A 24,861-nucleotide genomic window follows, 5' to 3' on the forward strand; every position below is an offset into this window, starting at 1 on the left:
TGATGTCCAGTTTATTTTTTGTTGTTCTTTGTGCTTTTGGTTTCATATGTAAGAAACAAGTGCTTACTCCAAGATCGCAAAGATGCCTATGTTTTCTTCTAAGAGTTTTATGCTTTTACCTTCCACAATTCATTCTTTGACCCATTTTGAGTTAATTTTTATATATGGTGAGAGGTAGGGGTTGAAATTCATTCTTTTGCTTGTGGATATCCAGTTCTCCCAATTAAAAAGATTATTCTTTCCCCCATGGAATTGTTTTTGGCACCCTTGTCAAAGATCTGTTGTCTATAGACATATGACTTTATTTCTGGACTCCTAATTCTATTCCATTGATCTAAATATCTGTCCTTATGCCAGTACCACACTTTTTGTGTATGTGTGACAGAGTCTCGCTATATTGCCCAGGCTATTCTCAAACTCCTGGCCTCAAGTGATCCTCCCACCTCAGCCTTCCAAAGTGCTAGGATTACAGGTGTGAGCTTTTGCACCCAGCCTCACACTATCTTGATTACGTAGTTTTGTAGTACATTTAGAAGTCAGGGGCCAGGCATAGTAGCTTACGCCTGTAATCCCAGCACTTTGGGAGGCTGAAGCGGGCAGATCACCAGGTCAGGAGATCAAGACCATAATAGCCATCATGGTGAAACCCCGTCTCTACTTTAAAATACAAAAATTAACTGGGTGTAGTGGTGCGTGTCTGTAATGCCAGCTACTTGGGAGGCTGAGGTAGGAGAATCACTTGAACTTGGGAGGTGGAGATTGCAGTGAGCTGAGATTATGCCACTGCACTCCAGCCTGGCGACAGAGCAAGACTCTGTCTCAAAAAAAAAAAAGAAAAGAAAGTATGCATCTTCCGACTTTGTTCTTTTTCAGGATCACTTACTATTCTGGGTTCTTCAAACTTCCATATGAATTTTAGAATCAGTTTTTCAGTTTTTGCAAAGAAGTTAGCTAGGCTTTTGATTGGGTTTACTTTGATCGGTAGATCAGCTGGGGAGCATTGTTATCTTAACAACATTAAGTCTTTAGATCTGTGAATATGGGATGTCATTGTATTTATTTAGGTTTAATTTCAATAATGTTTTGAAGTTTTCAGAGTATAATGTAAATTTTATGCTTATTTTATTAAATTTATTCCTAAATATTTTATTCCTGTTGATGGTATTATAAATGGAATTATTTTGACTTCATTTTCAGTTTCTTTATTGCTACTATGCAGAAATAAAATTGATTTTTATATATAGTTCTTGTCTCCTATACCCTTGCTGAATTCATTTATTAGTTCTGGTTTTTTTTAATGGATTCCTTAAGATATTCTATATGCAAGATCATGTCATCTGCCTTTTTTGTTATCTTGCTAGTTGTGCTGAGTAGAATCTCCAGTACAAAGTTTATTAGAAGCAGTGAGAGCAGATGTCCTTGTCTTAATCCTGATTTGAGGAGGAAAGTATCCATCTTTCACCATTAAGCATGATGTTAGCTGTGGGCATTTTATAGCTGATCTTTATCAGGTTGAGGAAATACCCTTATACTTCTATTTTTTTTAAAATATTTTTATCGTGAAAAGGTATTGGATTTAGTCAGGTACCTTTTCTGGTATCTACTGAGATAATCTTACAGGTTTTTTTTCTTTTATTAATGTAGTACATTGCATTGATTAGTGTATGTTGAGTCAGCTCTTTGTTTCTGTGATAAATCCTATTTGCTCATAGTATATAGTCTTCTTTATGTGTTGCTAGATTTCAGTTTACTAGCTTTTTTTTTTTTTTTTTTGAGGATGTGTGTGTGTGTATTCATAAGGGATATTGGCCTATAGTTTACTTGTGATGTCTTTGCCCAGTTTTTGTATCAGCATAATTCTGGCCCTGTAGAAGGAGTTGGCAAGTGCTCCCTCCTGGTTTTTGGAAAAATCTAGGAAGGACTGGTATTAATTCCTTAAACATTTGGTAGATTTTACTAATGAAGCTATCTTGAAATTTCTTTGATCACTAATTTAATATCTTAAATATGTACTAAGGTGTTTTATTTCTCCTTGAGTTAGTTTAACTTTGAGTCAGTAATTTACATTATTGCATTTGTTGGCATATAGTTGTTCATAGTATTTATTTTTATTTCTTTTCACGGATTTTTTCTCTTTTTTTCTTTTATGTTTTATCTAACATGGTCATGAGTTGTGATCAAGGATGTTTCTAAAGTTAAACATTTCCCTGTGAGCATTTGCTTCAGCCATTTCCCATAGCTTGTGATATGTATTTTTATTTTTAATATAATTTTGCGATTTCTGTATTTCTTCCTTGATTCAATTTTTGTTAAGAATTTCTTAAAATGTTTTTGAGGCCAGGTGCAGTGGCTCATGCTTCAAACTCCTGGGCTCAAGGGATTCTCCCCACCAGGCAACTGTACTACAGGCACAGTTATCTTTTAAATTATATTTTCTTGTAATACTGTTATACCCCTCCATCTCGCAGTATATCTTTTATCTATAAAACATAAAAGATCTATTTTGGTATGTCTGTGAAATGGGTCTCTGATGGAATCTTGTTTTCAAATGGCTGCCCATTTGTCTCAGCAATATTTGATAATCAGTATCCATAAATTATATGGATATTTATTTTTGGAAGTCAGTATAGGACTGGGAACAGCTTAGGTCACCTAGAAATATATTATGGAGTGAAAAAATAGGGCCTAGGCCTGAATTTTGAAAGGATCCCAAAATGTCAGCAGTTGAATAGGATGAATCAACAAAAGAAAACCACTCAGAGAGAGGAGAAGCCAGGGCCCTCGGGAAGTGATTCAGTAAAAGGGAGAGACTTGCCAAGTCGAAGCTTGCTGAGAGATTGAGGAAGTGGAAGACAAGAAGTTGTTCACAAGATCCAGCCACATGGACACCATGGACCTTGGTGACTGCTGTTTGGAGTGGCAAGGGCAAATGTTAGATTAGGGTGGGTTCAGCAGTCAGTGAGAAGTGGGAGATGGCAAACAGCGACACTAGTTGCAAGAAGCTTATCTGTGAAGGGCAGTAGGGTGAAGAGGAAGGTTTTGTTTTGTTTTTTTGTTTTTAAATTTATTTATTTATTTTTGAGACGAAGTCTCACTCTGTCTCCCAGACCGGAGTGCAGTGGCGTCATCTCGGCTCACTGCAACCTCTGCCTGCCATTTTCAAGCGATTATCCTGCCTCAGCTTCACAAATATCTGGGATTACAGGCACCTGCCACCATGCCCGGCTAATTTTTGTTTTTTTTTAGTAGAGATGGGGTTTCACCATCTTGGCCAGGCTGGTTTTGAACCCACATCCGCCTCCCAAAGTGTTGGGATTACAGGCGTGAGCCACGCACCCAGCCTAGAGGAAGGTTTTAAAGATGAGAGAAGCTGGGCACAGGGGCTCAAGCCTATAATCCCAACACTTTGGGAGGCTGCACAGGAAGGACCACTTGAGCCCAGGAGTTCAAGACCAACATGGGCAACAGGGTAAGACCCTGTCTCTACAAAAATTTTTTTAAAAATTAGTCAAGTGATGTGGCTAATAGGAAGGATCCAGTGAAGAGGAAGAGGTGGAAGCAACAAGTGAAAAGACTGGTGATCAGTAATGAAAGGCTTCTGACAGGGCAGTGAGAGAGCTAAGCCTGAGGCAGAAGGGCCTGGTTTCTGTTGCAGCAGGTGAGAAGGAGATGAGGATAGAGACACAACTGTCTTTGTTTCCTCCTTTATTGTCATCAGAGTAGCAATAGGTTACAGGTGATGATGAAGGTAGGCTGGTGGGTACTTGTGAGTTCCAACAGAGGCCAAGAGTCATGTTGTTGAGGAGCTTGCTGAGGTAAGGGTTTGTTAACCACATTGCAGATCCACAGGGTCATCCCATCCCAGTTAGGACCTTTAACTTGGCTGCTGCACCTGGGGTGGGGGCCAAAGGTTCAGCTTTTCAAAGCCCATTTCTTTCCTCCCATCCAATCTTCCACATTTATTACCCCCACTAAGCCATGGCCTCATTTCTGTTGCCCAGGTGATGCAGAAGGCCTCCCATACACTGACCCCTGGTACCCCCCAGATTGGAAGGCTGGCAGAGCACCCCATACTCTGAGGCCTGAGTTGTTCCAATCCCTGTTGGAACTCTCCTGTAAGCAGCCTCTGCCTGTGGCTTAGATGGGGAGCAGAGATCGTCTCAATACTCATTTCTGTTGCTGTGGTCTTCTTGGGGGGACATCCAGCCTCTTGTATTCCCATAAGGGAAGACCTTTGCAGTTAAGTCATCCCATTGGAAGCTGTTAGATGCAGTTCAGAGGCAGAGAAGATAATTCTGTGCTTGCCTTCTGGCTCTCTCCTGAGTATCCTCTCTTCTGCAGGGGTGTACAAACTTGCCTGATTCCAGGGATTCTTGGATAGGGGATGAGCGAGGCCCTTCTGCAGTGAGGAACAATCACTTATATCTGGCCAGGTCTGCCTGGAAGAACTCTGCCTACAGTGAGTTGTGGGCAATGTTGGGGATAGTCACCTGCCTGGTTTGGGGACTTGGGGCCTGATGGCTGCTAGATCTTAGTGAGTCACTGGTCTGAGGGATAGCTGTTGCTGTCCTGAGGCACTGATGTTCAGTGCCATCACAGGGACTTCACCTATTTATTGTAGGCCACAGAGCCTCCCTGGGCAGTTGCTGCTGCTCACCATGCAATCCGTCCAGCTTGGGGACCTGCTTTTCCTCCTCTTATCAGTATTTGGCCAAGCACATCGTGGACACTTCTATGGCTGATGTGAGTATCTGCTCCCACTCATCCTCACCATACCTTTACCCAGATCTCTGCTGGCTATGCAGGAAGAGAAAGTAGGAAAAAAGTTGGGCAGATTAGGGAGCCCAAGACTTTTGGGCATCTTCAGTGGTTCTTCATCTTGAGAAAAGGGGAATTCGGGCCAAGCACAGTAGCTCATGCCTATAATCCCAACATTTTGGGAGGTTGAAGTGGGAGGATCATTTGAGGTCAGGAGTTCAAGACCAGCCTGGGAAGCACAGCAAGATCTTGTCTCTACAAAAAAATAAAAATATTAAACCAGCATGGTAGCTTACACCTGTAATCCCAGATCACGCCACTGAACTCCAGCCTGGGTAAAAGAGCTAGATCTTGTCTCGGAAAAAAAAAGGGGGAATTTATCAGATGCAGGCCAGACTGACCAACCCAGGGGCTTAGTTTTTACTGTGCCTCCTAATTTGGATATGCCCATTGTGTCCCCAGGTAATGGCTGCTTGTTCGGATAATCTGCACAACCTCTTCAGCTGCCAGGCAACAGCTGGCTGGAAGTAAGTTTGTGCAGGGTCCTTGGTATACTGTCTGTCTTGTTACTAAGCTTGTCACCCTGCTTGGCTTCTCTCCTCTTTTCCCTTACCTAGATTCCTTGACTCTTCACTCTGAGCCCCTCCTTTGTGATCCTTGGAACTCATTTTTGATCCCCTCCTCTTCTCTGTGCTTGTTGTTTCCCCTCAGCTATCAGGGTGAGGAGCAGGCGGTGCAGCTTTACTACAAGGTGTTTTCTTCCACTCGGCATGGCTTCCTGGGGGCAGGTGTGGTGTCCCAGCCACTGTCTCACGTGTGGGCAGCTGTCAGCGACCCGACTCTGTGGCCCCTGTATTACAAGCCTATTCAGACAGCAAGGCTGCATCAGCGAGTGACCGACAGCATCAACCTGGGTGAGCCCAGGGAAGGAAGGCTTCCGTGGGGCCTAGTTTCTGGTGTGCCCAGTGGGGTCTTGTTGGGGGATAGAGGTGGAGGGTTGGAGGCAGCCTTCTTGGGAGGCCAGGTACTTAGGTTACCTTGATTGCTCATCCTGGATTGAGCTATGTGTCAGGTTATAGGGTGACGGCAGGAGGGCTGCTCCCTGACCAGGAAGGCTTTAAGACTGGGTTTGTCCATGGGCCTCCTGACCTTCCTTATCCCTGTCCCTCTAGTGTATTTGGTGTGTGACACCACCCTGTGTGCACTGAAGCAGCCACGGGATTTCTGTTGTGTCTGCGTGGAAGCGAAAGAGGTGCCTGCCTTGGTGGTAAAGACGTTGTGGGAAGAACTTGGGCTGAAGTGTTGTGAGAAACAATCTATGTGGGCATCAGGTCCTCTGGGGGAAGGAGCGCAAATTGAGGCTGGAGCCAGGGTAGGGGTGGCTTGAAGGCCGGCCAGTGTTGCCTTTCACCATACTGTCTACTCGGGAGCCTGTTCCTGTTTTGTCCATACTACACAGGCAGGACTCCCGTTTCTCTCTGTCCCCAGGGTCACCTGTCAGTCATAGCAGCCCAGTCTGTGTATGATACATCCATGCCAAGACCCAGCAGAAAAATGGTTCGCGGGGAGATCCTGCCCAGTGCCTGGATCTTGCAGCCTGTCACCGTGGAAGGGAGGGAAGTCACCAGAGTCATCTACTTAGCCCAGGTGATAAACCCCTTGCAGCCAGCCTCACAGCACAGCCTGACTTGGTCCCACAGCCCCCTAGGATTTTTGTGTCTCACTGTTGAACATCCTCCAGTGCCCACGCCCTCTGGCCTGAGACCAGGAGACTCTGGGGCTTCTTGGGCTTGCAGTAAGGGGAGTCAGGAGATAGAGGAGGGAATGAGACAGGAGTTTATCAACCTTTTCTGAAGCTCCTGTCACCGAAGACCTAGTGACCTGCATCCTGTGGCTGATCCCAGGATCCTTAGGAGATAGATGAGTCATTGTGAAGCCTCAGCAGAGCAGAGTGATGACATTTCGTTCACCTCTCCCCTCCCAGTCTGTTGACTTGGACTTTGTCACTAGGAGGTGAACGCCAATACTTAGATCTGAATAGCAGAGGCCAGGGGCCTGTAAACACCAAGCCACAATCTGAGGTGCTTCTCCCATCACCACAGGCTAGGGGGACTCCTTGGGGCTACAGTGCAGCTGGCACACTCTCCCAAGTCTATTTGCACCTTAAATTCCTCTCTCTCTGCTTTCAGGTGGAACTTGGGGCTCCAGGCTTCCCACCTCAGCTCCTGAGCTCTTTCATCAAACAGCAGCCACTAGTTATAGCCAGGCTGGCTTCTTTCCTTGGTAGCTAGCATCTCACCGTCAAGATGGTGCTGCTGGGATGCAGGCCCAGGCTGCTTAAAAGAGACACTGTGGCAGCTCCTTGTTACTTTCCATACCCTGGTGTAGGAAAAGCTGATGCTACCTGCTGTGGCTGATTGGGGCAGACAGCACTGGCCCAGGGATGCCAGCAAAGCTCACTTAGTACTTGATCACAGCTGGCACCAGTGCAGAGCAAATGGTGTGAGCTCCTGGACCTGGCTGTCCAGAGTGAATGCAGCTCAGCTCACCTTTTGGATTTCTCACCTTTCCTTCCTGTTGTTGGGACTGCAGCAGACAGGCTACTTAAGGACCAGAATTGGGCACAGCCAGCAGAGGAGTGCTTTGGCAAGATGCTTCCACAAGCTGGTAGGGAAGCAGGCAGCCAATGGCCAAGACTCTGCTCTGAATCTACCTCCAGCATTCAGCTCCACTGTGTGGTAGGACATTAAAAATACCAAAACAAAGAGGATTCAAAAAAAGCTGCATAAACCAGAACACTGATTCAGAATATTTTCTCCCTCTTGAATTTTTGCAAAATAATTTATTGTTGATTTTTTGTTTTTTCTCCCTTTTCCTCCCAGGAGAAGACATTTGGGTCTTGGCATGAGTCAGGGGTGTTGAGTGATGCTCTGATATGAAGCTGTCACTCTAGAGCTGTCAGATGGAAGACACCGTAGAACCAGGTTGGACAGATATGGGGTCAGGGTGAGGGGCTGAGGTCTTTGAGGACTGGTTGGAGTGGCAGCCAGATGACGGTTGCTGACAAGGCAAGAGGAATTTCAGAGCTTAAACACTGTCCTTTGAGGAGGGGAGAGGAGATGAATGAACTCCCAGGGGAGGCAAGTGGCTTGTTGGGAGGACGCTCAGTTCCAGAACTTACCTCAGTCAGTTGGGAGGTGTGGAGTCCTAAGCATTCCATGATTTCTCTCTGGCCTCACCTATCCTAGGATGGGATAGGATGGAGAATGGGTTCAGTTTTCTTGTACTTTAGCCTGGCTGGATGTGAACCGTGAATATTCTGTGTGTTTACTTGGAAGTGGTAGGGTTGGGGAAGATTCACATCTTTAGTTCTGGTGTCCAAAATCTTTTGGGGATTCAGAAGATGTGGTAAAAGGTGTATTTCTGTATAGCAAGGCAGAGATTTATTTTTCTAAAGTGTTTGCAGGGCATTTTTCCCTCTTACTTCAGATTATTTATATATTGTTCATTGAAGGTTTTTTAAAATTGCTTTTAAACTTCTATTTCTCTGGTAAATTTTTTTGGTGACATATTTAACACCCTATTTATGTACTCCTACCTCTTGTCATATAAATCTCTAAGACTACTGACCAAACAAGTCAGATCATTTTTAAATTAAAAGTCCTCTGCATACTTTATCTAGTGAAGAGTAGATGAAATACTGCACCGCGATAGTCTAAAGTGTGTCATTCGAGCTTGGCAGTTAGCTGGAGATCACACTGGCAATACCCACTCATAGCCAATTCAAAGATTCAGTTTACATGTATGTACAGTTTCCCATGAACTTGGCATTTCTTTGCAGGGTAAACAGCAACCAGGTAAGTTGCTCAACTATAGCCCAAGTAAGAACTGAAGTGGAGGATCCAGAACAGTCACTGCCACATCTAACAGTGACCACAGTGCCCTGGGGCTTCTGAGGCAGAGCCACCTATGGGAATCTGAGTAGGGAAATAACCAGGAGGTAACCCTGTCTGCCTTAATAAAGAAGTCATCCCGGCGTGGTGGCTCATGCCTGTAATCCCAGCATTTTGGGAGTCTGAGGCAGGTGGATCACCTGAGGCCAGGAGTTCGAGACCAGCCTGGCCAACATGGTGAAACCTTGTCTCTACTAAAAATACAAAAAATGAGCCAGGCATGGTGGCATACTCCTGTAGTCCCAGCTACTCGGGAGGCTGAGGCACAAGAACTGCTTGAACCTGGGAGGCGGAGGTTGCAGTGAACCAAGATCTTGCCACTGCACTCCAGCCTGGGTGACAGAGGGAGACTCCATCTCAAAAAAAAAAAAAAACCCCACACACCAGAGCTGACTTAATCAGCAACTGAAAGATTGAGAGGGATCTTGTGGCAAAAAGCAAAAGTGGAGTAAGATTTTGGTTTCACTGGGTGGTTCTCATACTTTTGCCTATATCAGAATCACCTGAAAGCTTTCTTATGTTCCAGGCTAGGCCCTACCCCAAGTTGCTGGTTTGGTAGCCTTGGGGAGGGACCAGAGTATTTGTAATAACAAGAAGTCTTGCCGGGTGTGGTGGTTCACACTGGTAATCCCAGCATTTTGGGAGGCCAACGTGGACGTTATCACTGGTTCAGGAGATCGAGACCATCCTGGCCAACATGGTAAAACCCCATCTCTACTAAAAATACAAAAAAGTAGCCGGGTGTGGTGGCATGCACCTGTAGTCCCAGCTCCTCGGGAGGCTGAGGCAGGAGAATCGCTTGAACCTGGGGGCTAGAGGTTGCAGTGAGCCAAGATTGCACCACTGCACTCCAGCCTGGGCAACAGAGTGACTCTGTCTCAAAAAATAAAAAGTCCCAGGGAGCCCTTAAGTTTGCTGGTTTGGGGACCACACTATCAACAGCTGGCTTTGACAATTAAACAGAAAAGAATCTTATTAGTTTGCTGGCCCACTAGCTGCCTGTATCTACAATCCTTAGAGTAGCCTTTAAGGCTCACACAGGCCAGCAGGAAGTTTCCTTCATTGGGAACATGTTAAATTTCCATTCAAATTGCCAAGAACTTGGTTTTAACTTAACTCCAAGTGGGCCTTAAGCCAGGCCTGGGTTGTGGCCCAGCCCTTCAATCTCAGCGTCCTTAGGTGTTTTCAGGTTTTCCTCTCCTGCCCATCCCATGTCACACACCTCAGCTAGGTCATCTGGGAAAAGTCAAGAAGTAGCCATGAACCTGACACTTACCCGAAGCTTCCTGGGGCAGTGCTGTGGTTCATCCACACCCAGTGCTGGTCCCTGGGCATAGAAAAAAAATTTTTTTAAAGACAGATGTCGCTCTGCAGCTAAGGCTGGAGTGCAGTGGCTTGATCATGGCTCACTGTAGCCTTGACCTCCTGGGCTCAAGTGATCCTCTGACCTCAGCCTCCCAAGTAGCTGGGACCACAGGCATGGACCACCACTCCTGACCAATTTTCTTTTGTATTTTTATAAAGATGGGGTTTCCCCGTGTTGCCCAGGCTGGTTTCAAACTCCTGAGCACAAGTGATCCTCCCGCCTTGACCTCCCAAAGTGCTGGGATTACAGGTGTGAGCAACCACATCCAGCTGAGAAAGCATTCCTTAAAACTTTTTTGGTTCCCAGGCATTCAGAACAAATTGGATTTAAAGGATAAAGATAAAGGCCTTTGAAAATGAAGAGATCAGGGAAAAAGGTTCAGATGAAAAACTTGTTAAAGGAGTAGCTGAGGAGAGGGGAAAGGCATGGTATTTGGGAAAAGTATGATCACAAGATAGTGACTGAGAAAACCCGTTTTTCACTTCCTAGGTTGATGGCATTTCCAGGTTTTACCATGCTCTGATAAGTGGATCCATTTAGGTCCTCCTGAGGATATTACCAGTCCAACTCCTGGTGGTAATGCACATGATCATAGTAGTGCTTTTTGTTTCTCAAAGAGATGGGGGTCTTACTCTTGCTCAGGCTGGCATGCAGGGGCGCAGTCATAGTTGACTGTAACCTTGAACTCCTGAACTCAAGCAGTCCTCCCTGTTGGTCTCCCAAAGCACTGGGATTACAGGTGTGAACCTGTCAAAATCAATGGCTCATTTATAGAGCTTGATACAGCTCTAATCAAGAAGCAGTCCTTTTTTACTCTGAGATACTCCAAGTTAAATCAAACACCCCAGGCTTAACAGGACAGCATAACAAGAATTGCCCCACCATGTGGTTCAGTAGGGAACATCATCTTGTGTGGAAACTACGTTATCCTAACCCTTTCTCCCAAAAATAGACGTAGTCAGTACCACTGACAATAAATTTATAGGTAACTGCCACCAGAGATTAGCTCTCTAGAGTGGACTATATAGGCATTTCTAAGAGGCAAGGCAGCTCACTTTGCAATGCACTCAGCGAAGCCACCATTATAGCTCAACCTAAAACCCACCTGAGACTCTGCAGCGTTCTAAAGGGAAAAGACAGGTAAAAATGACTAGACATCAAGCCCTTGTTAAAGAAAACCAGTTTATTTTAAAAAGCTCTAAATGCCCTGTGCTTGGTCCCTAGTCAGAGAGAGGTCTCAAGAGTTACTACCTGCACAGGGGCCGAAGGTAGAGGGGGAAAGCCAGGTTTCAGTTGGTTGAGGAGTCATACCTTATCTGTTAGGCTTTTTTGGATAGTCTTGCTGTCACACAGGCTGGAGTCGCACCACTGCAACCACCTCCTCCCGGGTTCAAGCAAGTCTCCTGCCTCAGCCTCCTGAGAAGCTGGGATTACAGGCCACTCCACCATGCCCAGTTAATTTTTGTATTTTTAGTAGAGAGAGATGCAGGTTGGCCAGGCTGGTCTCGAACTCCTGACCTCAAATGATGCGCCTACCTCGGCTTCTCAAAGTGCTGGGATTATAGGCTAGTCTTGAATTCCTGACCTCAAACGATCACCTACCTCAGGCCTTTAAAAGTGCTGGGATTAAAAGGCATGAGCCACCACACCCAACCCATGTTAGGCATTTTTAACGAGATGGCAGTCTACCTCCTGATGGTAAGAAAATGTAGACTCCCAAGATTCATGTTTAACAACTTTTTAAGTGGAAGTCACTTGCCTCTGTCATGCATTCCAAGACCACAAAGTTTTAAGAGATACTGGGATAGCAAATGAGGCTTGAATTCTGTGTTGACAAGCCCACACACCTCATTATTATTTCATTTAGTATCCAAGAGAAAAACACCACCTCTTCCACTCCAGGACTGGCATCTCTGGGCGTTTCTGCCATAATCTGAATCAGGCCAGCTCTCCTTCCTCTAGCATTCGTGTGGTAGTCCTGTAGCTGCTGGGATGCAAGGCAGCAACTCCCTTCTTTCACAGAGCAGGAAGTCTGATTATAGACCAGCTACTCCCACACCAGTGAGAGTCCATGGTGGGCACTTGGGCCACCTCCTGATGGACAGTGAGGCGGGGGTCCAGGGTTCTGGTGAGATGCCCAAGGCAGGGCCACTTCTCAGCCCTAGCTCTGGGCCAGCACAGTGCCCCGGTTTGGCTGCACCAGCTCACAAGCTCTTAGCTGGGGTTCTGGCAGGTGGGGCTCAGCTAGAAACAGGTTAGACAGTGTTGCTAATTCTTCAGCAAAGTCCTGCAATAAGTAGAAAGATGAGGGAAAAGGCAGCATGTAATTCTCAACAGCTCATCTTTTTTGGATAGTCTTTTTCACTGAAGACCAGCCCAAATGCCAAACCTTAGCTAACCACTCAGTAGACAACAAGCTGGCTACATTATTTTTTCTCACCTGCCTTCCACACTGAAATGGACATGAAACCTAGTCTGTTAGTACTTTGGGAGGCTAAAGTTGTTATGGCAGGGAGTGAACTCTGAGTGGGGACACAGGCTTTACCACTTTGAGTATTATTGAGTGCATCTATTTCATCTTGAAATTATTAGTACTATTAAAAGATGAATTACTTTGCCCCAAATCATAAAAAAAAATTACCAAGATTAAAATCCAGGTTATTCAGATTTTAAAAACCCACACACTGTGCTGTGCTATTTTCCAGCTAACTGCCTTCCTTTCATCTTCCCACTAACACAGTCCCTCATATAATAACCACTCAAATTGGGATGATTTCAGGGTGGCCCTGAAGACTCTTGACAAAAATCCACTTAGTTTTGTCCCATCACTTGCTTCCTTTCAAGACAAATGGGAGACGGAGACTCCTTACCCTTGGCCACTGGGCCTGGTGGAGGCTGCCCAGGCAGGCCTCTATCTCCATCCGTCCCATTAGACCCTTCTCCACCAGCTCCCGGAGCAAGAATAGCAGTAAGTCCCACTGCAAAACACGAGAAGGTCAGGGTTGTTAGGAGGATGGCCAAGTGACCCTGATGACACAGATTGAGATCTCAAAGGACAGAGATGCTGGGAAGAGACTTCAGATAAGTGGAGTCCATTTCTGTGTGGGACAGGAGGGGGAAATGAAGCAGAACAGTTCAGTTTGGGGCAAGGGTGGTGGATGTTCAGAGCTTGACTGCAGAGGGCTGAGACGCCTTCCTGTTCCTTCTGACTCACCTCCCTCGGTCTTGTATCTGCCAGAAGCCCCACATTTCTTGGACTCAGCAGCAGCTGCAACGGAACTGGTCCCTGAAAGTCTTCCTTCCACAAGGAAAGCAGCATGTGCAAAAGCCTTCGAGCCTGCCCTCTCTCCAGCCTGTGCTGTGCTGGGGGCCCTAGGATGGGAATCTGATCTGCAACTGTGGAAAGAGAGGAAAGCCAAGCTTTAAGAGATGGGGGCAGGCTGGATGTGGTGCCTCACACCTGTAATCCCAACACTTTGGGAGGCCAAGGCGGGCAGATCATGAGGTCAGGAGTTCGAGACCCAGCTGGCCAACATAGTGAAACCCCATCTCTACTAAAAATACAAAAATTAGCTGGGTGTGGTGGCACGCACTTGTAGTCCCAGCTACTTGGGAAGCTGAGGCAGGAGAATCGCTTAAACCCAGGAGGCAGAGATTGCACTGAGTTGAGATAACGCCACTGCATTCCGCCTGGGCAACAACAGCGAGATTCCGTATCAAAAAAAAAATAAAAAAAAGAGATGGGGGCAGAAGAGGGCTGGTTTCTAATCTTGCTTGTACCCAACCCTGAGATTTGGGGCATCAGGCAAGAGGGTTATGATGGAAAAGAACCATACCAAGGAGGGAAGCTAACTCCACAGAGCACTTTGCCAGATGCTGTTCAGCAGGTGGGCACAGGAACTGCGGGAGGAAAATGGAGACCATAGGCATCACCATAATTACTGCTGCGAGAATTGGACCTGAGCCACTGTGGCTCTGGTTATCAGGTCTCACACAAGGACAGAGAAAGGCGGCCCTCAGGTGGCAGATGCCACGTCTCACCTGGCGGCACTGCAGCGTCTGGCCCAGCTGGCCTACGAGCTGTTCCAGATGCTCTGGGGAGACTCCCTCGTCAGGGTCCCTTGGTCCCACAGCCAAGGAGAGCACATCCTGTAGAGAGCAGGGAGAGACATCACCCTGCGCTGGAAACCAAGATGCCACAGAGAATTTGGCTTGGGACAGGGATCAGCCAGTGGAGAGAGGCAGAATAGGGCCCTGAGGTATGGTAAGTGAAGCCAAGTTGCCCGTAGACCTGGGACTTGGATAGGATGCCATAGCAAGGGGGAGCAATCGCATGGACAACAAAAGACGGAACAGACAGAGCAGGTCAGCTGAGGGACCACAGGCTGCCAGAGCATGGGAAATGTCACTCAACTTGGGACCAAACTGTAGTGAACCAACTCCCATAGGGCATCTTATTTTTGAAGCATGTAGGGAAACTGGCCTATCAGATACTTCCTTAGGATCTTCTCTCTCTAATGTCTCTCTGTGCATCTTCTCTGGAGAGCTGAGCTTTCAATGCAGAAATCCTCTGCATATTGGCAACCAGTATCAAATGGCCACCAAGCCTCTTCCTCCTATACAATCTCCATTTTATGTCAGTGCACCTTACTGCCTATTCCAATCTCTATTCCTAGATTATTACCCTAGACCAGAACCAGACAGTAAATATTTTAGGCTTTGCATGCCATAAGGTCTCTGTCTTAACTATGCAACTCTGCTGTTGTTGAGTAGTTGCCCAAAAGCAGCCACACGCCAACTCGTACACGAATGAATATGGCTGCATGCCAATAAAACTACTCACTCACAAAACAAGGGGCAGGCTCACTTCAGTCCATGGGCTATTTGTTGACTCCTGCTCTAGACAATCTTTGAATTTTTAAAATCAGGTTAGGAGAACTGATGGGTTTATTCTTACTGCCTATAAATGAGCATCACCTCCCACATAGAACATTTCTGAAGTTGTCTCCAAGTACTGGGGCGAGTGCCTCTTAGAGATTCATTTACTATGAAGCCATTCACCACCCCCCCATCACTATCTGCATAAGCATGTAATCAATCAATCAAAAATGTCCTATCTGCCCATTTCCCCTTTTGGATGATTAAAAAGTCAAGAGTGACAATTGGGAAAACCATTCAATCCAGCTCTGCCCTGGATCACTCAGTAATCAATCAATAGAACAGGGACTAGCTGGACAGCACAGACAGCTTCTACATAAAAATCCTGGAGCTGATGTGAGAAAGGAAAACCAGGCAGAGCAGGGAGAGGGAGCAGGGAAGCCAAAGGGAGTAGGGTAGCCGTGTACTTTTATCTCGGAGATGAGGTGGGAGGGGAGGGGAGCATGGTGCTCACAGGCGCGGGAGCAGCCCCTCCGCTCCCCCCGGGCAGCAGGTTCAGGACCCTGGGCTCGAAGTGTGCGACTCACTGCTGCTTTCACCTCCCTCCTGATCAGTGCTGTGGGGCAGAGGGAAATGGGAAAGGGGTCACTGGAGGGCCCTGCACAGGCTCACCATGCTGACCCATGCCTTTCACTGTTTCCTACAGGCTCTCAGTCTCATCTCCCCCAAAATGCCTCCGACTCTCTACCAGTCCACTTTTTAAACACTTGATTCAGCCACTCCCCTCTCATGGACCTTACCTGTGATGTTGGCTGACAGCCACGCACAGGCTTTCTCTGTTGCAAGCCCCACAGCAATGTTCTCTGCACTGCTCAGAACCTGGAAACCACAACTCCAGAGTCAGGGGCTGAGGGAGGGCTGGGTGCAACAAGGGATGCCAGAGTCGAGCATCAACCTCCCCAACACCGAGCCTCACACAGGTGTGTGTGTATATGACTAGTCCATGCATCTCTCCCACAACCACCTGGCCTGCTAGTTGCAGGCCTCCCTCCCACGTACTGCTGCTGGAGTCTCCTCTGGAAGCAGCGCCCGCACAGCCCCAGGGCTCTTCCTTTGACAGAATCTAAAAGGAGACAGACAGGGTAAGTGGTCTCTGGGTATTTCAGCCTGGCTCTAGAAGCAAATGCCCCAAGTATACCAAGCACCTGACCTGGGAGGCTGTACCTTGGAAGGAGGCACCATTTGCCCTCCCACACCCACCCCAGGCGCCAAAAAAACGAAAGCCCAACTGCCAGCCCCACAGCATCACACGCTCCCAAATGTAGGTTTGGATTTTGCGCCACAAAAAGCCTACAGCCAATGCTGAGCCTACAGATAATGGGCGTGGGGAGAAGAAAAACGGTGTGAAGGAAAAAGTAAGCGTGAAAGAGGAAAGAAAGGACAGAGAAAAGCCAAGAGAGGATCAAATGCAACAGCGCTTCTTACTCTCGCCCTAGGGCCAATGCCTGGGCCCCATGGGGGCACAGCCGGGAATACAAGATCTCCAACAGCTGGGCTGGGTCTCCCCCTTCCTCTCCCTGTGTCACCAGCTGCTCTTGGAGAAGTGACTCTGCCTGGCGCACCAGATCTGCCACCAGTGTAGCCCTGTAGTAGGGACAGCAAGGTTGGGGGTGGTTGGTGAATTGAAAAGGGGCTGCAAATTTAAGGAAATTTGGTCAGAATTTCCTTCAAAAGGTGTCAGCCGTTTCAGCCTCACACCCACCCTCTGGCTGACCACCTCAGTTTAGCAAATGAGGAAAACGGGGAAAAACTGGTAGCAGGATGAGCCCGGGATCATTAACCCACTCTTACTTGATATGTTTGACACAGTTGGATCCAATTCTCTCTGCCACAAACTCTACAGTCCGGCGCAGGGAGGGTGGCTGGTTGTGGAAAAAGGCCTGGGCGAGCTGCGCCTGTGGGGAGGAGGGAGAGGCAGTGAGGCTTCCTCCAGCCTTCCCCCTCTACACCTCCCACCTGGGGCTGCCTCAGCCTTGCCCTTACCTGCAGCCCCTGGCTGGTCTGGGGAGGCTGGGCTCCCAGGCTGCTGGTGGTGGTGGTGGGGGTGATTTTCCTCACGAAGCCCCCACTCCGTCCACTGCTGCCTGACACCCACAAAGCAAGCAGTTTCCGGAGCTCTCCTGTATCAGTGAAGTCCAAGTTCTCAGTTCCAGAACCCTCTCCCCTCCCTAAGCAGCATGGACTTTATTTGTAGAGTCAAGAGGCTCAGACAGCCAGGAATGATTATGAACGGAGCAACATGTGAGGGAGTTGGGCCAAGGGGGTGCTTTCTGGGTACTCATGGAGGGACAGACCAAGGACCATCCAGGGAGACGGGTGCTTACCAATGTAGGGGCAGCAGGTGTAGAGCAGCTGCTGGTCCACCACAGGCATGCTGTCCTGGGGAGAACAGGCCAGTGTCAGCAGGCTGTCCCTCCACCAGCACGTGCCCAGGAAGCAGGCAGTTGGCAGGGCGTTTACAAGGGTAACATCTTCCCCTGGCTGGGCCTCCCCAGGTAGCCCACTTCCTTTATTCTTGGGATTCCCATGACTCCGGCTGGACCCCAACACTCACCAAGCCATGCTCTGGGGCTACTGTGTCCATCTCAAAGGCATCTGAGGGACCCTCTTCTAGAAAGAACAAGTCCTCAGGGACTGTGGGAATCTGGCAGGACAGGAGGACAGTCACAGCTCTAGTTGACTTCAGAGACCCGCCCCTACTCTGCCCCCCCCACCACAGTGCCAGGGTGTAGGTGCCAGCTTCACAGCAGCCTCCTCTGAGACCATGGGAATCCCTAGGCCTTTCCTGAACCTTCATCTTCTGGCCCCTGCCTCATTTGCCCTCAGACATTTGCCCTCTCCTCATCTTCAGCTGCAGAATCTCTCCCCAATCTGGACCCTCACTCTGCCCACCTGGAAAAGCCAGCCCAGGACAGCAAGCAGCAGCAGCTTGTTCAGAAAACACATCTTCCCCTCATTCTCCTGTGACAACACCAAGCTCCTGAAACGTCAATAGACAGTACATTGGTTTGAGCAGAAAGGCAAAGAGAACAGAGGCGGCAAAAGCTGTCACTGGAGGCTGGCTCACAAAAACAGACCTAAAAGGGACTGTGGCCATGTCGGCAAGCAGGATCTCCCCAGCCTCCCCTCCTGCATCTGTACCGTCTCTCAGCGAGGCCACCTCAGGAACAGCACGAGGCCAGTGAAAGTGCAGATGATTTCCCACCGTCTACCTCTGGGGAGCCAATTCTGCCTCTCCCAGGGCTCAGTTATGGCCAGGGCACCACACACACAATGCAGACTCCTCAACCGTCTTTATCAATAACAGGCTTGACCAATGTCCCCCAACTCTGGAATCCTTTCGTCAAGCCTTAGCCTTCCTCCGCTCACCGGTGCAGGCGTAGCAGGAGAGTGAAGATGCCCCGGTAATAGTCCAGCAAGGGAACAACATGGTCAGCAAAGGACAGGAACTCCACCAGCCAGGGCACGGTGAGCACCGCCCGGCGGGCCTGCAGCCCTCGCTTCAGCAGAGTCCGTACATCCAGGACCGGAGGGACCTGTGAGGGCCAGAGCTCAGTCAGAGGGCAGGTCCCTGGGAAGGGCTGGGAGATGCTCTCTAACCTGCCTGGTTTCTGGAATAGCCAAGGAAACCAGTGAGCCTCAGTGCCTGGCTGGTCCTCCCTGCTCCCTCCTCACCAGAATCCCCCACCCATTCACCTGGCTCCTCAGGGCCAGAATGGAGTCCTGAAGCTCACCGGTCGGGGGAGGTTCAGGCCCCCGGTATGGCAGGAAAGCCACAAAGCCCAGGAATTTGGCCAAAAGCCTCAGGCTAAGAAGAACCACAGCAAACTGCCTCCGTTCACCCTGCATGGAATCAAGGGAAGTAAAAGTCCAAACATGAGGCTTCCAGAACAATTTTTTCTTGAACATACTCCCTTCCCGCCTGGGTCGGACCCCGTTATTTCCCTTGTTCTGTTTTCGGACCTGCCAGTCTACATCAGACTCCCCATCTTCATCACTGGGCTCATGCTGGGGCAGGGCGAGGCCATTGAGCTCCTGGATCTTCAAGCTCAGACTGTCCATGAGATGCTGGTTAAACTGGAAGCTGAGAAGGGGTGGGTGGGGCATAAGCACTGGAAGAGGTGCAGGAAGAGGCAGAATCAAGAAGGGGCACTCCAGAGGGAAGGGAGCAGGACAGAAAGGGAAGCTGAGGAGCAACAAAATCACCCATGTGGGTGACAGAATGAGAAGTGCAATGAAGCCAGCAAGTACAAGCTGGAAGGAGCCTATTCTGTTATATTCCAGGCAAAGGAGACTCTTTTACCCTTTTACCCTTTTGGGGAGCCACACCTTTCCTGGCCTCTGCCCCATTCCTTGTAAGACACAGGGGAGCCTACCTGCTGGCACTAAGGATGAAGTCCCTGAAGAAGCCTTGACAGCCTGGGAAGGTGGGGGGTGGGCAAGGCCCCCCACTGCTCTGAGGCGTCACAAGTCGTTCCTGTAGGCGCCACAACCGCCCCAGCTTGTCAGCTCCCAGCATACTCAACACATCTGGGGCCTCACCCAAGACAGTGCCCCCGGCACCGCCAGGGCTCTGACACATCTCGGGTGGGAGAGAGAGGAGAGAAATTAAAAAATCAGTAAGTGGGAGGGAAGGACTGAACAAAATAAGGAGAAAGCAATCAACATTTAAGGAATGCCAACTGTGTCAAGCACTTTAGATAGCTTTTCTGAGGTGTGAATCATAGGATTGTTTCACAGGTGAAGAAAATGAAACTGCAAGGTTAAGCATGTGCCTAGGGTCACTACAGCTAGGATCTGAAACTAAGCTTGACTACTTACTAAGCCTGGGCTCCTTCCCACAGCACAAATCAGAGGGAAAGCAGCAGCAGGCTGGGGGAGATACAGGGTCCAGGGCATGTCAGAGAGTGCCCTGGCTTTTCTTTGGCCACGCAAGTTTCAGTCACCCCACCAAGGAGTAGAACTCTTGTTCAGATTCCAGCCCAGGACATGCCTGGCTGGCTGCCCTATCCCAAAGTGCAGTCATTACGTGGCTGCCTCTGATACCTGCTGTTTAATGTGGATTAATCTCTTGCTGGGGCTGTTACCTGGAGTAGCTGTTTTTGGAAAAGTCGAACAAAGTGGCTGTGGCTGCAGGCTGCAGAGAGCTGACCCATCATGGCTCTGAGGAACAGAAGGCAGGAATGAAGGGTGTGGAGAGGAGAGAGAGGAAGAAAGATGAGAGAAGCAGCCAACCCTTGGGTTTCCCAGCCCTTTAGCAGGGACTTAAGCCAGTCTACACAGGGACACTGAAGGTAGGGGACACTCCCTCAGCACCAAGTTCCCCCAAAGCTAGAGGTGCACTTAACCAAGATATCACGCCAGCCCTCCTGTTTTCAGCCACACTGACAGGCAGCGAGTTTCATGACCGATGTGAAGAGAGATGACTGGACTGAAGTAGGCATTCTGAGTCCAGGCATCTACCTACAGTGACCAGACTTGCCCAAACTAGAGAATGGAGAAAATGGAGGCTAGATACGTCTAACCAGTGGCTTGGACCAAAAAAAACTCCAGCAGCCTCGGTTAAGAGCTTTGGACTTTTTCCAAGCATTTGCCACTACAGAACAAGGATAAGGCACTTTTGAGTGAAAAGAGCTTAAGAGACACATCCCTTTTGAGTAGAGGCAGAGTTAACAGTAACTAAAGATATTTCAGACGATAGAAGAGAACAGCTAAGGGCTGGAAGGAGCCGGGGAAAGCCTTCCCTCCTCCATCAGTTCCCTGAGCGGCACTGAGCTACTCACTGCCAGGGGCGAGAAAGACAAGGTCTGAGCACCCACCTGATTCTGCTGCCCAAGCCCTTCTCAAAATCCCAGCCAGGCTCCTCATGGTGATCTTCCCATTCTCGCAGCACCTCATAAAACACATCCCTGACGCATAAGAATGCCTGATCAGCTGAGGCACTCACTCCCACCAGTGCCTTCCCACCCCTGGAAGAACTGAGGACAGGACTATCCACAGCCCCATTTTTTTTTTGTTTTGTTTTGTTTTTGGAAATGGAGTCTTGCTCCTGTCACTCAGGCTGGAGTGCAATGACGAAATCTCGGCTCACTGCAACCTCTGCCCCTACCCCACCAAGCGACTCTCCTGCCTCAGCCTCGGGAGTAGCTGGGAGGGATTATAGGTGTCCGCCACCACATTTTTGTATTTTTAGTACATATGGGGTTTCACCATGTTGACCAGGCTGGTCTTGAACTCCTAACCTCAGATGACTCGCCTGCCTCGACCTCCCAAAGTACTGGGATCACAGGCGTAAGCCACTGGGCCTGGCCAGCAGCCCCATTTTTTAATCTCTCCAGAATTCTCTACATAATAGCGCTACAGACCAGCAGCAGCATACTACAGGCTTCATGTGCTTCTGTGGGCAGTTCACCCTGGCACACTCTTGCCTGAGAACCCTGAGACTAAAGCCATACACCTGTGACATGGCTGGCTAAGCGCTAGGGGTTAGGTCCACAGGTGCACAACAGAATGAAGCCAAGTGGCCCCTATGATGGTCGGCAGGAAGGACCTGGGAGGACTAACCCACCACCTGTTAGTGCTAAACTCCTAATTTCTATGAAACCAAAACAGCTGCCTAGTCCAGAAAAATGTCATCTCATTCCCTCCCCTAAAAGTCCCTTTTCTTATCACCTCTGTTTTTTAAAAGTATGAAAGGCTCGGTCACTGGAGAAGTTGGCACGATTGTCAGTCTCTGGCTGAAAGGAGACAGCCTGAGCAGAGGGTGGCATCACCAGAGAGACCTAAAATACAGCAGGAACATTAGGAACTGCAGGGTCATGCTGAGAAAACTTCTCCCTCTTATTCTCGCCCAGAGTTAGCTCACATTACACTTAAGTGTCGTCAGCAGGGTTGTGGGACTTTATGTAAGCTAGAAAGGGTCAGGTCCAGGCCAGTGGGCATCTAAGCTGGGGTTACTACCTTGGCAACACTGCCCTCATAGGCAGCTCGAAGGCGGCCTTGCAGAGCTGGTGAGAAGCACAGCAGCCGCTCATTCTCAGCCAGCAGTTTCAAGGTCCCTTTGTCCAGGTTGGAAAGAACCCTGCAGGGACAAGAGCACCTATGACTGAGACCAGAACACAGACTGCAAGTAGCAAGCAAGCACCTGCACACCACACAGAGCATCTCTAAAGCATGGCGCAGGTATGCAAGCCCAGTTATGTACTACAAGATCACGGGCCAAGGATCAAAGATAATGAAAGTAAAGGGGAGGATATGAGACTTTACAGAACAGGGACCAAGACAGCAGGACAGGAACATTACTAGAAACCCAAAAAGCTCAACTGCCAACACCAAAGGGGTCCATGTTTTTTTTTTTTTTTTTTTTTTGAGATGGGGCCTCTGTCACCAGGCTGGGCTGCAGTGGCATGATCTCACTACAGCCTGGACCTCCTAGGCTCAGGTGATCCTCCCACCTCAGCCTCCCGAGTAGCTGGGATTCTAGGTGTAATCCACCACACCTGGCTTTTTTTTTTTTTTCTGTAGAGATAGAATTTTGTCATGTTGCCCAGGCTGGTCTCAAACTCCTTGGCTTAAGCCACCATCCTGCCTCAGCCTCCCAAAGTGGTGGGAATGCAGGCCTGAACAACCATACCTGGCCCTGTTTCATTCTTTTAGGGACTGCATTCATAGCCTTAACACAAAGTTAAAGGTTACAGGTAGGAGAAGGTCCAGGGCCACTGTCCTGTGTTAAGCACCAGCATACATCCCAGGCAGCCAGAGAACTAAGCAGATGATGAGAATGAGGCCCAAATGCCTCAGCCAGCGAAACTCACTGAAAGTGACACTCCAAAACCTGCACTGCAAAGAAGACACAATCATGGATGCTTTGGAACAGCGGACTTTCCAGGGAATCTAGAAGGACAGTACCAAGCTGTCAGGAAGGGTCCCATTTCTAGACCCCACGTCTCAAAAGCAGGCTTGCTCACTGACCTAGGGCACCAGGACTTAGTTCAAAGTCATTGTCCTTGGTAGTCACCATCCTCCGGGCAGTGAGGAGCTGAAAGACGAAGAAAAGCTCCAAGAAGAGGTTTGGTACGAGGTTCTCTAGATAGATACAAAAAGAAATCCCATGGTATGGGGAACCATTCACAGCCAAGGCTCAGTTCCAGGTGCTTTATCAATTATCTTACCCAGCAGTTCTACAAGTATCTCCACTCCAACTCCCTATGCTTTCACTCACCCGCAATGCACGAGGAGTAAACAAGGGCTACCAGCTGCAGGCGCTGGCGGGAAGACACTCTGGCAGGGTCCGCAGGTTCATCTGTGAGGCCTCCTGTCCGGCTGGGGAGGGGCGACCCCAATTCTGGGGTGGGATAGGTGGGGGTAGGTGACTGCTGCAGCTGCTTAGAGCTATGGGGATAAAGAAATTTCATCAGCAGTTAGCTTGGCTTCCCTGCCACAGCCACACTCAGGTCCCTCCAGAGAAGATACCAACAGCCCAAGAGACAAACCCAGAGTCCCCAAGAGGGAAATCAATTTCAGGGAAAAGCCCTGAAGATCCCCCATAGGGAGGAAGCCGACATCCCCAGGAGCGGCCAGGCCATACCGCTCCTTCCTGAGCATCTCCCGCTCCTCTTGCAGACTTCTGCACCCTGGGGGAAGGCCAAGGCCCCAAGGGCGAGTGTCCAGGACTGAGGGTTGGGAACTGGGGGCACAGCTGATTGGGGGTGAGGTGAAGCAGGTCTTGGGCTTGGAGAGTGACCGCTCTTCGCTCACCGGAGTTGGGTTGATCCTGCGAGAAGGCTTCGTCCTGCTGAGTAGCCACAGGTTTTTCTCAAATTCCTATCTTCAAACATCTCCCCTCCACCACCGCAACAGCTAGACCTCTTGCACAAAAAAAAAAAAAAAAAAAAAAACCCCACAAAAACCCTCACCATCACCCCCAGCCTTCTAACCATCCTCGCGCTACACTGCGGAGCGCCGAGCCATGATTGACTGACTCCCCAGAGCCTTCGTACTACTCATCTCCTGCATGAGAGCTGAGTCTCACCCTGTAGGTCCAGGGGGAACCGAGCCTACGGGAGGGAACTCCTCCAGGTTGCTGAGGTTTGGTGGATCAGAGAGCGTGAGGCTGGGGCGGCTGGGGCTGCCAGAGCCTCTAAGCCTCCGGCTCCCGGCTCCGGGCAGGCTCTCCCCGCTGACCCCCTCCTCCAGGCTGCGGCCTCCACGCTCCCGGGCCGGCCCCAGGACCCGCCTCCTGCCCCCGCGGCGGGCCACAGGGGACTCGGCGGCGGTGCTCAGGGCCTCGGTCGGAGGGAAAAGCTGGCTGCGCGCCCCGCGGCTGCCCCGCGGCGGGCCTCCCGGCCTCCCTGGCAAGGCTGCCGAGGCGCCCGGGGCCTTGGCGGGGGTCGGGGGCCCCTGCGGGAGGACGCGGCTGCTCTGCTCCCTCAGGAAGTTCAACAGGAACGGTACGAATTCTTTCCGCAGGGGCCGGAGTGAGCTCAGCACGGCCGCCTCCCCGGGGTTATCCTAGGGCAGAAGCACAGGTCGAGGGGCGAAAGGGTTAGCCCCCGGCCAGGGGCCGTCAGCAGCCAGGGTCGCTGGGCGCGCCTCGGGTGGGCGGCTCAGGCAGCGGCGCCCAGTTGGAGCGCACTCGGCCCGGCTGGTAGTCAGGCGTCCTAGAGGAAGGGAATTGGAGGGCTGGACTCCACAGCGGGAACCGGCTTCGGGTCAGGCCTGGGGGCGTGTCAGTGCTGTTACCTTCGAACCCTGGGTGCTGCCTGCGATCCACCGCACGACGGCTGCGACCGACACCTCTTCTCGCAACAGCGACTCCAAAACCGCCGCCATCCCGGTCTGGGCGCT

The 24,861-nt window shown here is 49.6% G+C and overlaps 2 protein-coding genes across 13 annotated transcripts in view; one reads left to right on the forward strand and one right to left on the reverse strand.

Moving 5' to 3' along the window:
- STARD9 (StAR related lipid transfer domain containing 9) overlaps positions 1-8,298 on the forward strand; it is a 185,469-nt gene extending 177,171 nt beyond the window's left edge. For 3 of the 5 annotated variants that reach the window (XM_064365951.1, XM_064365953.1, XM_012442242.2), the window contains 6 exons: positions 4,342-4,459; positions 4,622-4,743; positions 5,221-5,285; positions 5,470-5,672; positions 5,931-6,010; positions 6,247-6,926. In XM_064365951.1, coding sequence (XP_064222021.1) covers positions 4,342-4,459; positions 4,622-4,743; positions 5,221-5,285; positions 5,470-5,672; positions 5,931-6,010; positions 6,247-6,612 — 954 coding nt within the window. In that variant the 3' untranslated portion in view covers positions 6,613-6,926. Of the gene's footprint in view, positions 1-4,341; positions 4,460-4,621; positions 4,744-5,220; positions 5,286-5,469; positions 5,673-5,930; positions 6,011-6,246; positions 6,927-6,947 lie in introns of those variants that run through there. The other 2 variants (XM_012442239.2, XM_064365952.1) reach the window with 2 other exon arrangements.
- Positions 3,689-24,861, reverse strand: CDAN1 (codanin 1). Of its 8 annotated transcripts, XM_064365955.1 has the most exons (33): positions 24,757-24,846; positions 24,047-24,525; positions 23,603-23,806; positions 23,237-23,406; positions 22,987-23,100; positions 22,830-22,908; positions 21,976-22,096; positions 21,688-21,797; positions 20,835-20,924; positions 20,103-20,178; positions 19,392-19,597; positions 18,979-19,099; positions 18,712-18,858; positions 18,385-18,551; positions 17,908-17,995; positions 17,570-17,659; positions 17,340-17,394; positions 16,999-17,135; positions 16,807-16,910; positions 16,441-16,599; positions 16,015-16,078; positions 15,756-15,834; positions 15,423-15,571; positions 14,119-14,226; positions 13,914-13,977; positions 13,292-13,473; positions 12,948-13,055; positions 11,966-12,364; positions 9,988-10,038; positions 7,940-8,002; positions 5,372-7,818; positions 4,658-5,013; positions 3,689-3,892 (listed from the first exon to the last, which is right to left on the reverse strand). In XM_064365955.1, the coding sequence occupies exons 1-28, from the start codon at positions 24,844-24,846 to the stop codon at positions 12,239-12,241; spliced, it is 3,687 nt and encodes a 1,228-aa protein (XP_064222025.1). In that variant the 3' UTR covers positions 3,689-3,892; positions 4,658-5,013; positions 5,372-7,818; positions 7,940-8,002; positions 9,988-10,038; positions 11,966-12,238. The 8 variants fall into 8 exon arrangements, with proteins under 8 accessions (XP_064222025.1, XP_021528785.1, XP_064222024.1 ...); XM_021673110.2 differs by having other exon boundaries at positions 3,689-5,013; XM_064365954.1 differs by lacking the exon at positions 9,988-10,038 and having other exon boundaries at positions 3,689-5,013.

Source organism: Aotus nancymaae, unplaced genomic scaffold (genome assembly GCF_030222135.1).
Source record: "Aotus nancymaae isolate 86718 unplaced genomic scaffold, 86718_ANA_hifiasm-v0.15.2.pri h1tg000062l, whole genome shotgun sequence".
Taxonomy (NCBI): Eukaryota; Metazoa; Chordata; class Mammalia; order Primates; family Aotidae; genus Aotus; species Aotus nancymaae.